The sequence below is a fragment of the Pleuronectes platessa genome, chromosome 1 (genome assembly GCF_947347685.1).
Source record: "Pleuronectes platessa chromosome 1, fPlePla1.1, whole genome shotgun sequence".
Lineage (NCBI taxonomy): Eukaryota > Metazoa > Chordata > Actinopteri > Pleuronectiformes > Pleuronectidae > Pleuronectes > Pleuronectes platessa.
The window spans coordinates 28,740,117-28,753,997 of NC_070626.1; the positions used below are offsets into that span (position 1 = coordinate 28,740,117).

At 42.8% G+C, this 13,881-nt stretch overlaps 1 protein-coding gene across 2 annotated transcripts in view; it reads left to right on the forward strand.

Moving 5' to 3' along the window:
* kcnq1.1 (potassium voltage-gated channel, KQT-like subfamily, member 1.1) overlaps positions 1 to 10,051 on the forward strand; it is a 34,724-nt gene extending 24,673 nt beyond the window's left edge. For both annotated transcript variants that reach the window (XM_053426004.1, XM_053426005.1), the window contains 8 exons: positions 407 to 545; positions 3,116 to 3,172; positions 4,917 to 5,046; positions 6,739 to 6,814; positions 8,172 to 8,266; positions 8,387 to 8,433; positions 8,574 to 8,635; positions 9,488 to 10,051. In XM_053426004.1, the coding sequence (XP_053281979.1) occupies positions 407 to 545; positions 3,116 to 3,172; positions 4,917 to 5,046; positions 6,739 to 6,814; positions 8,172 to 8,266; positions 8,387 to 8,433; positions 8,574 to 8,635; positions 9,488 to 9,784 (903 nt within the window). In that variant the 3' untranslated portion in view covers positions 9,785 to 10,051. The remainder of the gene's footprint in view (positions 1 to 406; positions 546 to 3,115; positions 3,173 to 4,916; positions 5,047 to 6,738; positions 6,815 to 8,171; positions 8,267 to 8,386; positions 8,434 to 8,573; positions 8,636 to 9,487) is intronic.
* The last annotated feature ends 3,830 nt before the right edge of the window (positions 10,052 to 13,881 follow it).

Sequence of the window (13,881 nt, forward strand, 5' to 3'; positions counted from 1 at the left end):
ACAGAAAAATAGGAAATGGAGGAAAACAGCAGCAGGAGTTTATTATTGATTTTTCTTTTCTTCAATAACACAGTTTCCAGGCCCACACGGCTGCATATGTTTTAAATTAATTTCAAAGTGTTCTCTATATTAAGGCCTCAATTCAAGGTGAGGCCCTACATGGGTCACACATCTATATTCTGATGAATACATAAATATGCTGCATTTAGACTCTCAATCAATATATAAAAAGGTTTAAAAAATACTTCAATCCAACAAGTAAAAAGAACAAATAGTAAAAAATAATCGAGACGGGACAAATATGCTGTTTCCTGTTGTGTCAGTCAAATGTCAACCTGAGTATAGAGGGTTTGTTCCTGTGCAGCAGCTGTTTGATGAGCGGAGGCTGTTTGCATTTCTCTGGCAGGTGAAGATAAGGAAGAAGTTGAAGAGCACAGACAAGGACAACGGTCTGACGTCTCCCACGATCCCCAGCATCACCTTCGACTCGGTGTTCGACAGCGGGAGGGAGCTGAGCTCGGATGTTTACAGCACCGTGGGCACAGGTACTGGACCCAGTCAACAGGAAGAGCTCTGGTGCAATGGGCTCCAGTTCACCTCCAATATGTGTGGTGTGGGTTTTTATTGAGAAGCAGATGAAACGAGCAGAGAAAAAGCAGTGATACCCAGTGCACCTGCTGCAGACCCCACATCCAGCAGAGTCGAGGAAAAGAAGATGTTTAGTATGAACTTGAGTTGTAGGGTTGTAGCCACAGGAGGGGGGGGGGGGGGGGGGCGGGGGGGCAGCACAAAGTCCAAACATTAAAGATGGATGAGCCCACTGCAGCAATAAAACGTGAGGTTGCATTCGTGAGTGTGAACTCCAGCAGAGCGCTGCTGACTTCACAGAGCTCAGCGCGGAGTCGCCGGCTCGATGATGGAGAGAGTGACGCGAAGAGGCAATTTAAATCATAGACCGTATCCTCCCATCTTTCATTATGTCAGGACGCCTCTGTGACCGTGAGACGCGCTGGAATCCAGTGACAATCGGCAGCGAGAGGAACATATTCAGCGCTGAGTAAGCTGAACTTCATCTGGTGGCAGCGTGGCTCACATTCTGCTCACGCTCAGCTTCGTCATTTTTTAATTCTACTGCTTGAAAAAAGGTTTAATGTGCAGGAAACATCTCTTTCCTCATCCGGCTCCCTCCTGGTTTTCAGAGCCTGTCTCTGTAAGACCCCGGTTGGTCTCATTCTTCCGTCCAAACAGGTCGTTATAGTTCGAATGTGAAATTTCCCCCTCTGAACGTTTGAATGAAAGTTGGAAAAGTTGGAATGAGAAGTGACAGCTCCAGCTGCCCGGCCTGCAGTATGCAAATGTGAAGGAAGACGTCATAACGATGCAGACGAGTGACGAGGCGTTTCTGGAGCTTCAGGAGTTCTCGGGGGGGGGGGGGGGGGGGGGGTTCAGGAGGAGCCGACTTTGGGCTTTTAACTTTGTAGAACTTATACAACACAGTAGAGGACTCAACAAATGATTACGAATAATTTGTCTCCTTTAAGGACGGAAACGCTGACCTGTCTGTCCATCACTTCTGTCTTAATTACACCAACAACTATTGGTTGGATTGCCGAGGACATTTTGAAGAGACATTCTTGTTCGTCAGAGGAAGAACCCAAGACTCAATGGCTTTTCATCTGCGGCCATTTGCAGGTCAATGGTTCCAAACCCTCTCTTACCCTTGGGAGAATACTCGAAGTGGGGTTAATCAGCCTCGGTATCTCATTCTAGCCGGCGGTGTAACGTCACCATGCTTTTATTTAATCCTATGACAAACCCTGCTCAGTACTCGCCGGTTATGAATCATTTGTTTTTCCGAGAGCAGACGCATTGGATGTGGAGAGATATGAAATAAAGATACATAACCTGATAGAAGGTTGGACAGAGGGACAGATGTATTATTGAATGAGTGAGGGTTTTCTATCTATTCATCCACTTCACTCGTTTTCCTTTTCTGTAATTTCTTTGGGATTGCGTCTCGGATGTTCTCTTTCAGTGTTTTCCATTCACTTATTTATAAAGATTTAAATAAATAACACCAGCCATCATCATCATCATTATTATTATTATAATTATCATGGCAACGCGGAGGGCATTAATGGATATTCTATTCAAAGCAGACGAGGAGTCCAGAGTCTGTTTACTTGGAAAATGACACTTTTATCACGAACATCATATACAAACGTAACATCTGATTTTTGTTTCTTGCTCTTTGTTCTGCTCAGTTTTATAACGTTTATCTTTTACACCAGCCGGGAACCCGAGTCTTTGCGTGACGGCGTCTTCCTCCGTGAAGCTAAACCGGGTTCTGCTTTAATTGCCACGTTGCCATCTGGCTGATCAGATTTTCTTCCGGGTTCTAATTTAAAGTTGCCGGTTTCCTATTGTCGAGTTTTTGTTGACTGGTTGTTAATCAATACATTATTAGAAGACACAGGAAATACAGATACATGATCCAGAAACGGGAATCGGTCAGTCGCATCCTGCTTTTCGTAGGCGCCTGTGGCTCAGGGGGTAGAGCGGGTCGTCCACTTACCAGAAAGGGTGGTTGTTCAATCCCCAGCTCTTCCTTTCTGCATCCTCAAGTCTCCACGGGCAAGACACTTTGACTTCTGAGTGGTCATCAAGACGAGAGAAGCCCCACTATAAATACATTTACATCTTTTAAGCAGATAATTAGGTTTCATTAGAGGAGTTCTTCCATCACTGGTTTTCATTATCATGATTGATAAACTGTAAAATCCTGTGATTTGACAAACTTTCTGTTCCTGTCTCTGTTTCCTGTCTTTGTCTTTTTTCTTCTCTGTCTCGGTGGTCGAGCAGAATCCCACAATCTGGCAGGATGTGGTGAGCCGCTGTTAGTGTCCATGTCCTGCACATGTCCTCATAGTAAACTCACTGTCCTCTCTTACCCTCTACTTTAACACTCTAATATGCACAATAACCTTCTGAGGTGTTCTTTTGAATAACTAATGTAAATAAAATAGCATCTCAGCACTTTTTTGGACTAACATCACTATTTATTTCTTTGGTTTATGTTTTGTTGTCTATATCGATGTTGTTTGTTTCTCCTCAGATCATCAGCAGTCCTGGACGTCTTTATCCTCCCTTCAGTTCAGCTCCCCCCCTCCAGGTAATGTGTTGTTCTGAGTGGTTTTCTGTTGCTCTGTCCCTGGAGGTGAAGCTCTGGGCTGCACCCTCAGTTTCAAGTGTTGATATCTCAAGTGATTGGATGAGCAGTGTAAATATTTAAAGGAGTCATGTGATGCTTTTTCAGTTTTTCTTACCTCTGGTGTGCTACGTAGGTTTTTCCTTTGTGAATGTAAAAGTTCTGCAACATTTAAAAAGCCTAAAGTTTGAGGTGAAGGCAGCTCCTCTCCCCCCCCCCCAACTCTAGCACCCCCCCCCCCCCCCCCCCCCACAGACAACACTGCTCCTGCACCTCGGCAGCAGTCCGACAGATACTTGCGCATCATCGTGATGTCATGTGACATCCCGATGCCCCATGTTTGCATAATGCACCGCTAGCAGCTCGGGCTGTCACTTTTTATTAGATATTCTAACATTCATTCGAAAGTTTGTGGAACAGTTCGTATAAGAAGTTTAATGATCAGATTTAATTCAAGATATAGATATATACAGTATATCTATATCTTGAAGCGCTTCAGACTTTCCGAAGTAGTTTAACTTATGATCCAGCAGAGGGCGCTCACTATCAGTTTGACCTATTGCATGCCCTCTTGACCAACTGGGAAAGTAAACCAGTAATGATTAAAAATGAGCTTTAGAGACAGGAGCTGAAACCAAGTGTTTCAGACAGAGGCTGAAAAGAGGAGCTGCAGCAATGGACAGTTTTTAGGAAGGCAACGTGTTTTCTAAACATTAAATACTGTAAATCTTTTAAAGTAATAACCCAAATTAAAATAATCAACATGAACGGGGGCAGGATATTTCAGAATCCTCATAACCGTCATAGATCCTTATTTGTGCTGGAGTATCACACAATCCCCTTCAAGGGGGTGAAATTGGTTCTGTGTGTTCTTCTTGGGAAACATCAGTCGGCCTGTCAGGACATGTCATGACATATGACATCCGACATCTGTCCCCCTTGACAGAACCAATTAAATCTGTTCCTTTCCAGCTCCTGTTAAAGAAAACCAGTTAAATATCCTGGTTTTCTCTTCTCCAGCTGCCACAGTTACGAAAACAGCGGAGATATTGACAATATGTTATCTTTTCTCTAAAAAGAAAGATTTGCTATTTTCACACAGTTTTTAATAACTAACAGCTTTCACGTAGAAAAATAAAGTTGTCAATAAACCTGTTATCTTTTTGTGAAAACACATTGACAACTGTAAATGATAAATCCCTTATTTCACCAATGAAGCTCTTTTAATCTTCATCATTAGAGCCCTAATAACTGCAGAAGTAAACTCTGATGTTTTGTTCCCATCTGGAAATAATAGTTCAGTCATAATCCAAATCCGATCTATGTATTTACAGGGTCATAATACTCCTACACTGAGGAGACCTTCCTTAAAATCAATAGAGAATTTGAGAAGCTGCCTAGTTTTATATCATTTATTTGAGCCCTCTACTGAGGCAATGACTTTCATCTCAGTAAACCAATAGAACATATAGACTCGCTTTATTCTCTGTTCTTATTGGGTGGATGACAAACTGTTGGTGCAGCAGGGGAAAGCAATTAAATGAATCGCACTGCAAATCCTCAGGTTTCTCACACATATACACACAGACATGTAAACAGCAAAGCAGGCTGGAACACGAGCAGCAAACTGTAGTCAGCCGCATCAGTGAATGTTGTGGATGCACAGATAAAAGTCTTGTGTCGTGTGTGTGTGTGTGTTTGTGTGCAGTGAAGAGAAGCCCGGGCCTCTTAGATGTTCAGTCCCCCGGCCCCCTCCAGAGGAACTGCAGCTTCGCAGACGACCTGGAGCTGGAGCCGGAGCGGTACAGCGAGCTGGCTCCCGTCAGCTCCGTGTCACAGTGAGTTCACACTGATGTGTGTCTGCGAAAAAAACTTACTTTAACGAGCACGTTAGAGAATGTTTGCATGCATTTTTTTTTTTTTTTTTTCCTGCTATTTTGTAATTAACCTCTGTTATGTGCCGAAACCCCGAAAGCGTTCTCCTGGGTGCTGATTATCTATTAGGGGAAATGCACCGGTGCTCGATGAGGCTCTTGCACCGCGAGAGGCCGAGAGCGTTACGAGGAAATGAGCGTTAAGTAGCGGGAGTGTAATGTAAGGGCACAGTAGTGAAACTGATGGAGCGACAGTCCCGACCCATGGGATCATCTTTCTAAACGGTGGGGTAATGATGCACAGTGCCAAACGCACTCTGTGCTCTGCTGACGACCACAATATGGAACCAGCTGTTCTCCGCCGGCAACACCACAACCAGCGTCATGCTAGATTGAGCCATTACAAGAGGCTGCCGCTGGTTCTGTTCATAACGAGGCGACACAGAATTTAAAGAGATTAAAAAATGTGCTGCTTTAAACTGCATTTGTCAGATCTCTGTGAATTCCAAATTATCAATATTATCTACAGCAGCGGAGAAATAAATCCTGCTCTTTATATTGGGAAAAAAAACATTTAAGACCTATTAGAGATGTACCTTCTCAGAAATGTATTTATTTTGATTTCATGCCCATTGTATTTGTTTGGATCAACAAGGCTTCCCTAAATTTAAAGGTTCAGTGTGTATAATTTAGTGACATCTAGTGGTGAAGTTGTATGTTGCAGCTGAACACCCCTCACCTCGCCCTCTTCTTCCAAACATGAAAAAGAACCTGTGGCAGCCGTGAGTTGTCATAAAAACTCAAAAGGTTTAGTTTGTCCAGTCTGGGCTTCTGTAAAAAAAACATGGCTGCCTCCGTAGAGAGGACCCGCTCCTGATGTAAATATAAATAATTAAATATAAAGGGTCATTCTAGAGTCAAGAAAACAACAACAAAAAATAAGAAACTCTCCCCGTTCAAACCTCACTCCCAGTTAAACTGATCCTCGGCGTCCCACTGTTCCCAACAGGGCCTGTCTCTTCTGTCTCTGGTCATATCGGCAGCACGTGAGCACATGCATCACATTTTGGCCGCCAACTGGATTTCACCTAATGGATCACTGAGCACATCATTGACATTTCATGATGGACGCTTGTGAAAAGTCCATTATGAGACACCTCTCCACTCGGTCCCCTTAACTGGATCTGATAGAGAGCTCACTGCTGCTCATCCTCTGCTCCACCAGGGTAATGACCCCAATAAGTAATAGATCCTTAATAACCCCCCCCAACCCCCCCACACACACACACACAGTATAACAGAGGATAAATGTGCAGCAGCTTTTATTAATGATTTTCAGAGAAACACTCAGACCCCAGAAATCGATCAACTCGCCTCGATCACATTCAGAGGAAGACGAGTCATAAGGGAGCGGCGTTTTGACGGCGTCGGAATAGTAATCAGGAGAAAACTGGGCTGCACTGAATATTCGCCCCTAAATTGATATTCTTCGGGCGGGAGGGCAATGTTCAGCAAAGGAGAAATAAAGTCGGGGTCTGACACAAGAAATCAATTCAAACAATATTTTCCACCGGCCGCTCTCGGTGTCGTTACATTTCCTCAGGAGACATTTCAGAGTAACATGAACTCGTCCCTGTGAAACTTCTCTTCACCCAGAATGACGGAGTCGCACAGAAAAGCCATTCGAGTGATCCAGAGGATGCGCTACTTCGTGGCCAAGAGGAATTTCCAGGTAAAATTGAAAATACATTTTTTTTTTCTTTGAATGATTTGTAAAAACATTTGCTTAGAAAGTTTCATTTCAGGCTGCACTTCAAAACAGAACCTTGAAATGTGTCCTCTGAGAAAACTGAAGAGCATCTGGTTCCATTCATTCACAGTTTTTCAACATTCACCTTTTATTAATGTGTGTATAATAAAAGTACAATGCTTATCCAGTTGTTTAGTTTGTGCGTTGTGTCGTCACAGCACAGACAGAGCAACACAAAACCCCAGAGATTGGGATCGACAATAACAAACTTAATACATGTTATATCTGTAAGAATCAATAGTTAATATTACTTTTCCATGTTTCCATTCATTTTAAAACCAGGGTCCGTGCCAGTCTGGTGTTTCTGTGTTTCTCATCCTGTTCCACTCTAGTGCACATCCATTCAGCACAGTCCCAAATGTTTGTGTTGTACACTTAGACTTCTGCATAGGGCTCCACGTGCACTGAATGTACCTTCAGACCTGCAGGGACAGATGTTGGGGTAATGGTAACAGCAGCAGCAGCAGTGTCGTTGTGTTAACAGCGAGTGTTTGAAGTTGTGTAACAGCAGCGTTTTGTAAATGAGCCTTTTAGCAGCAGCAGCCTCTCGGAGTAGAACGGTTGTCCGGGGCTTATGGGCTTTGTTCAATCTCCATTTTAATCAATGAACTACAATATAGGGTATAGTTACTTTTATGGGTGGTGCAGTTGGTTAACAGGAGTTTTATATATGTTCTCTCAGTGTGTGTGTCCCACAGTCCAGACACAAAACTGTCCCTTCAATGTGAATGGTTGTTTCTATGTCCACTTGTCCTTGGTGTAACCTCCGTCTCTCGTCAGCTGTGTTTGCTCCATCTCCCCCTCGACCCAGATAAATTGAATATATATATATAATGGATGAAATGTATGTTACTGTGTGACAGTGAATACAGACCTGCAGCATTAATAATATTCAGTGTCTGATTTCTATACTATATTTAAATTTGACTCATTCAGTAACATGTAAATGTTTAGTAAAGTTTGCCCTCAACTCCTAATTTCTAACCTGTAAAGTGCCGTGTAAGTGTTTTGAAAGAATTTGAATAAAGTTTTCTATCATTATTATTATTATTTATATTATTCAAATTTATTATCATCCTTCTTCATCTTATTATCATTATAAGCTCAGCAGCAGAGCAGAGTGAGGATCGACCGGCCCCTTTAAAAAACGTACCATCCTGTAGTGACATAATTTCCCAAGATGAAAAACATATAGATACATACAGAGTTATATCAGGAAATATTTTATGACTGACAGGAAGTTTTTGAGTTTGCTTCATTTTGTCTTTTGTCCACTTAGCAAGCCCGTAAGCCGTACGATGTGCGGGACGTGATCGAGCAGTACTCCCAGGGTCACCTCAACCTCATGGTGCGCATCAAGGAGCTGCAGAGGAGGTAATGGATGAGTGGATCCCCCTGAGTGAAGCTGTGTGTGTCTGTGTGTGTGTGTGTGCGAGTGTGTAGATTTGTTAACGTTTACTCTCTTTGACCGGAGCCTCCCATTGTTCCTCTCAGACTGGACCAGTCTTTGGGGAAGATAACTTTGTTCCAGACGGGCCCAGGTAATGAATCACTCCATCGCTCCCCTTGAAAAAAATACACACAACAGTGGCTGAGCAACACAACGCAGCCCTAATCCTCCTGTCTTATCATTGACTTGACTAGTGTCTCTCTCTCTCTCTCTCTCTGTGTCCCTCTGAAGACAGAGCCAGGGACAAAGGCACCAACTCCATCGGCTCCAGACTCAACAGGATGGAGGATAAGGTGGGATTTGTGCCATTTCACTGGGAAATGTTTCTCTTGTACAGTTTTCAGATCGTTGTTGTTTTTGTGTAGCGAGGGATTGTACACGAGCGTGTTTGTCTTGTTTTTGTATGTTTTGTACTTTTATGAGAACAGGCTTTCTCTCAGGAGGACGTTGACATTACAGCGGCGGCTTCGCTCATCAACACAAACACAACGAGGAGCGTTTTTTGGATAAGGCAACAAAAAGACAGAATCTTTTTGTTGCATTACGAAGACAATCATTTCCAGATCCCTGATGTTGTTGTTGTTGTTGTTGTTGACTCAAATATCAAAGTTTAACAGCTTGTGCCAATTCCGCAGCGCAAAAAATAGAAACCTTGAGATTTGTGCTTTGTTCCATTTTTACTTAAGATGTATCAGAACAAGGCAAAGAAAAGTTAAATTAAATAAAACGTCCCCGTGGTGCCGTCAGTTGCTGCCTCTCAGCCGTGAGCAAAACTATCAAACTCACTTAATTCCTTGAAAAATGCGTTTTGCGAACAACAAAGTGATTTTTTTTTCACTTATGCTTCTGAAAATAAAATCAAACTTAAACTGGCATTTAGTGGGGCTGCCACCGACTGCCTTGAAATGTAATTTAGTTTGATCCAATCCCAATAGACTGTGCACGACACAACTGTAAAATAATTAGACGCCGGTTAGTTCCTGGGTAATTAAATCATATGATGGATATAACTGAACTGCTTTCCTGTGTTGAAACTCAAACTCACAAATTAACATATTTAATTTAATTTGAATGACAAAAGACTCATTTGTTGTGTACACCAGTGGAATGCTTTGATTCCTCAAACTTTATTGACCTTTGCACAGATAACGCACATGGACCAGACTCTGAAGCGTATTGCCGAGTCGCTGTCCTTCCTGCGGGACCAGAGGGACGTCGGTGGGGGCGAAGGTGGGGGCGAAGGTGGGGGCGAAGGTGGGGACAGGCCGAGACCTCAGCCCGGGCGGAGCAGTACTGTCGTCCCCCCCGGCCAGGACAGCCTGCCAAGCTACGAGCAGCTGTCCTCATCGCACTCGTCCGTCTCCTTCAGCAGCGTCCCTGGCACAGCGGGTGGTCCCAACCCTCGATTCACTGCCACCGCCAGTCAGGACGAGGGCTGCTGATCCGTCCGTCCATCCGTCCGTCTCTCACTCCGACTGTCTGTCTGTCTGTCTGTCCACCTGTATGTCCCTCAACGTCTGTCCATCCATCCACTGTTGTTTCTATCCCGTCCGTCCATCTCTGTCCATTCATCCATCCAGCTTTTCGTCCATCCATCCACTGTTGTTTCTATCCCATCCAATCCGTCTGTGTGTCCACTTGTTCATCCATCCGTCCGTCCATCCGTTTATTTATTCCATCCGTCCATCTCTCTTATCTGAAGCATCTCAGGAGACAGAAATGAATTGATTTCCATGTTGGTTTGTTTCATAGCGGTCGTTTGTTAGATGTATTCAGGCTAAAGCCAAAACATCTTGTTCTGTGATTCAATATAATATATATATATATATATTTGAAATGATTTTAATTTCCTTCATCTTTGGGGAGAGGCCTTATATTTCATTACTTCACATATCGTTTTAATCAATTGCCGTTTTCCCCTTTTTCATTTTATTTCACCTTTTTCTCGCGAATGTTTAGAAATATTCTTCTGTAGCAATAAATGATTGTGGTTATTATTATTATTACCAAGTGTTTCCTTGTTGTGTCCGGTGCCGTCGGGGGAATCTCTGACTCCAACAAATGAGCTAATTAATTCAGTTTCAGTCGATGGGTTTGTTCTCGGTAAGAGTTATATTTTCATATTAATAACAGAATGTTTTTTTACTCTTTCTCTTCCCTCCTCGTGTCATTAGTCAAAATGATGTTTAACCTTTGAGGCTCCATTCAGAGGTTCCTGTGCAGTCACGTATCACCATGACTGTGTTGGCAGCAGACTTTCCTTTGTTGTGTTGAGGTGGGGGTGTCCGCGGAGTCCGAGCTGACTTATTTGAAATGCCCTGTAGGACGGCTAATACCACGGGCTTTACGCAGGCGACCTTTGGGCAGCAGCTGGCGACCTTTCCCCCCCCCCCGCCGGCCGTCCGTGGGGTGCCTTTGCATTCCTTCACTGGAGTGGCCGTGTGGAAGAAAAGGCCCAAGCGACCATCTGCCTCTGGTGTCCACAACAATGGGCCCCGCCCTCCTTAAGTGTGCGGAGGGTGTCCGGCCTTTGTCCCGACCCGAGTTGGGTGAGGGGAGAGTTTGTTTACAACGAGGCTGTAAAATGTTTTTACCCCCCCCGGTGATGAGTGTTACTTTGGATGTTGGCAGAGGAAGTCGGTAATTAGTCGTAGAGCCATAAACACTAAATAAATAAAGAGCCTTTTTTTGTTGTTTTTTTTAAAACCTGAATTACTTCTTTGGCAAAATATTTACAGTGGAAATAAAAAAAGGAATATTTTCAGGAAAAGACATTTTATTTGCTTAAATGCACAAATCTATAAATATGTGAAGTCAAACTGAGTTTTAATGGATTTAACTTTAACGTCTCAAACCTGTATGTGAGTGTGTAGTTGCTGTTGTCTGCACACTTTCCTGAAATGACTCTGAGGGACTGTAAGTGAGAACGCAAATGTCTGAGTCACTTTCTCTGGACATATTCAGAAACCTTTCCTGCAGCTCTCTTTAGTAAAGTATCTGAAAACATCTCAGAGTGAGTCAACATGAGCAGAAAATGTCCTTAAAATTCAAAACTGAAGTATCTCACAAATACCTCAGGATGAGTGAGAGGTATGAGGACAAGGGCCTATCCACCGACATGTCCACACCTCGTTTTCTCTGCGGTTTTCAGCCTTCATACTGAAAACACATGTAGTAGATGGCTTCTGCATCAGATGGACTAAGGTTCAGCCGTCTCTGCAGTTTCCTCTTTCATCTTTTTGGAATTAGCTCCACAAAGGAAGTTGTTTCCCGTTGTCTGTTTGTCTCTGAGCAGGTTTACGCTAAAACTGCACCAACGACTTCCAGGACAAATTGCTGTAATGGTCGTTCTGATGGAGAAGCACGAGTTTCTCTTCACGTGTGCACTCTCTGGTTTTTGTTTATTCTCTTCTAGTTATAACAATCGGAATAAATAGCCTGATGAGAAGACTTCACGGTCGTGTTTACAGTTTCTATCTCTGAGCAGATGTGAAACGTAGGATTTTAATTCAGGCCGAGATTAATTTCAACACTTTCATTAGGAGCACATCACCGGGATGTTAATTGACTCAATCACAGCAGTGTTCTTAGTGACGGCTTCATTCACTGATGATGCACTGAGCAGCTTGTTGGTGTTTATCTTTGGGAGAATACAATCAGTCGGTGTGTGTGTGTGGGGGGGGGGGGGGGGAGCCCAAGGGACCCTTTGATTATTGATTCCCTGTCCGGTAAACAAAAAATACACCCGGTGCAGCTGAGAGTCACATCATCTGTTCCTCATTTAGACGTAACACACTTAACATTGTTTGTCCTTGGCACCGACTCATTTAATAATGCAAATGTGATGTTGGCTCTTTCTGTTACGCTCGTGGGTAAATATGAACTCAGACCCCCCCCCCTGCCCTCCTCCTGGCGGTGGTGACACACACACACACACACACACACACAAGCTTCAAACTGGGCACATGTTGGGATAAAGGCTGCTTCGACTATGAAAAGGGAAAAAGTGAAGACAAGAGAGAAGCTGAGGAAAGACCTGGGGGGGGGGGGGGGGGGTCATGGAGCTCTAAAGGCTGATTTGCAGGTGAAATGATGGCACACTCTGCTTTGTGGCCATTGTCCTGCGCTCCGGCCAGATGGCCTCCTAAAGTGCTTCAGAGCTGAACCCCCCCCCCCCCCCACACACACACACACTCACACACACACACAGTGGGGGTGCATGTGCGGCCGGGGGGGTTCTGTCTCACTAATGGGCTAATTTGGCAGCTACAGCTCATATTAAGTGGTTTAATTTTAAGACTGACAGCCCCGTCCCTAGGATTGTGATTATGAGAGATCTCATAAAACCTCCCATAATGCATTTCACATAAGATAATATGATGTAATATACGACAGACCATAAGAATGACCCATGTGGGGAAATCTCCCCTGCACAGTGTCTGCGGTATAAAAACACACGGTATATAAAAACCTGCAATAACTTTAAAAATGTTGTGTCCAACTTATAACTTGAATTGATTTTTTTTTCCTATGTTTTCACAGGGACACTTTAACATTATCAGCGTACTCACAAAGCCAACGATCTGTTTTCTCACAGGACTGCAGCTATATTGAAAAACACAATCATCTTCAAATCTATATAGCGACGGCGTAATTTATAAATCTCAGACCAGTGTTTTGAAGCTTTACTGTGTTTTTTAAAACCTGAAAACTTGGGCCTGTGAAAGATTATAGCCACAGGCAAATTTTCACAATGCACCAGAGAAATGTTGCACATAAGAATTAATTTCTTCCTATAATACAAATAAATGTTTTTACAGTTATCTTCTGCAGGAACCTGGAAGGCATTCACTTTACTGGACTATTTGTGAGGCATTCACAGGAGAACTGAAGCAAACTTTCAGAACTTTTGGGATAAGAAATCAAATCAAAAAGGTGAAGAAAGTTCTGCACATCAAAAAAATGTCTTGGGTGCCTTTGAATAATCAATTTGCATTAATCAACAAGTGAATTCCAAGTTATTATTCATCATGTTTCTGTTTGCAAATGGAAAGTCTCTGTGCACAATGCTGAAAGGAAAACACCCCGGAGCAGAAAATGCAAGAACAACAAAAATAAGGAATCAAACAGTTTATTAAAACTGAAATATTTGTGGACATTTACAAGCGTCTTGCGTCTCGGCCATTGAGGACAAAATAGTGCTTTTTGTAAATATCATTAATCGAAGCAAATCCGTACATTTACATCCATTCACAAGATATAAGACAAACAAAAACAAAAATACATTCACTTGTTTGAATGTTCAAAAACTGGAAAAACAACATCTTGATAAATTAAACAAACATTTTTAGAATAAATATAAAAATGCCCATAAATAATATAAATAACGCAAAATTGTAGAATTTCATGTCAGGAACACAAACACACACAAAATAAAAATGAAATACTTTAAATTAAAATAACGTTAAATCCCATTGGTCCAGTCCATGTGGATGTTCTGCATGTGGGAATATGAATAGTCTTTAAGTTGTGTTGTTGT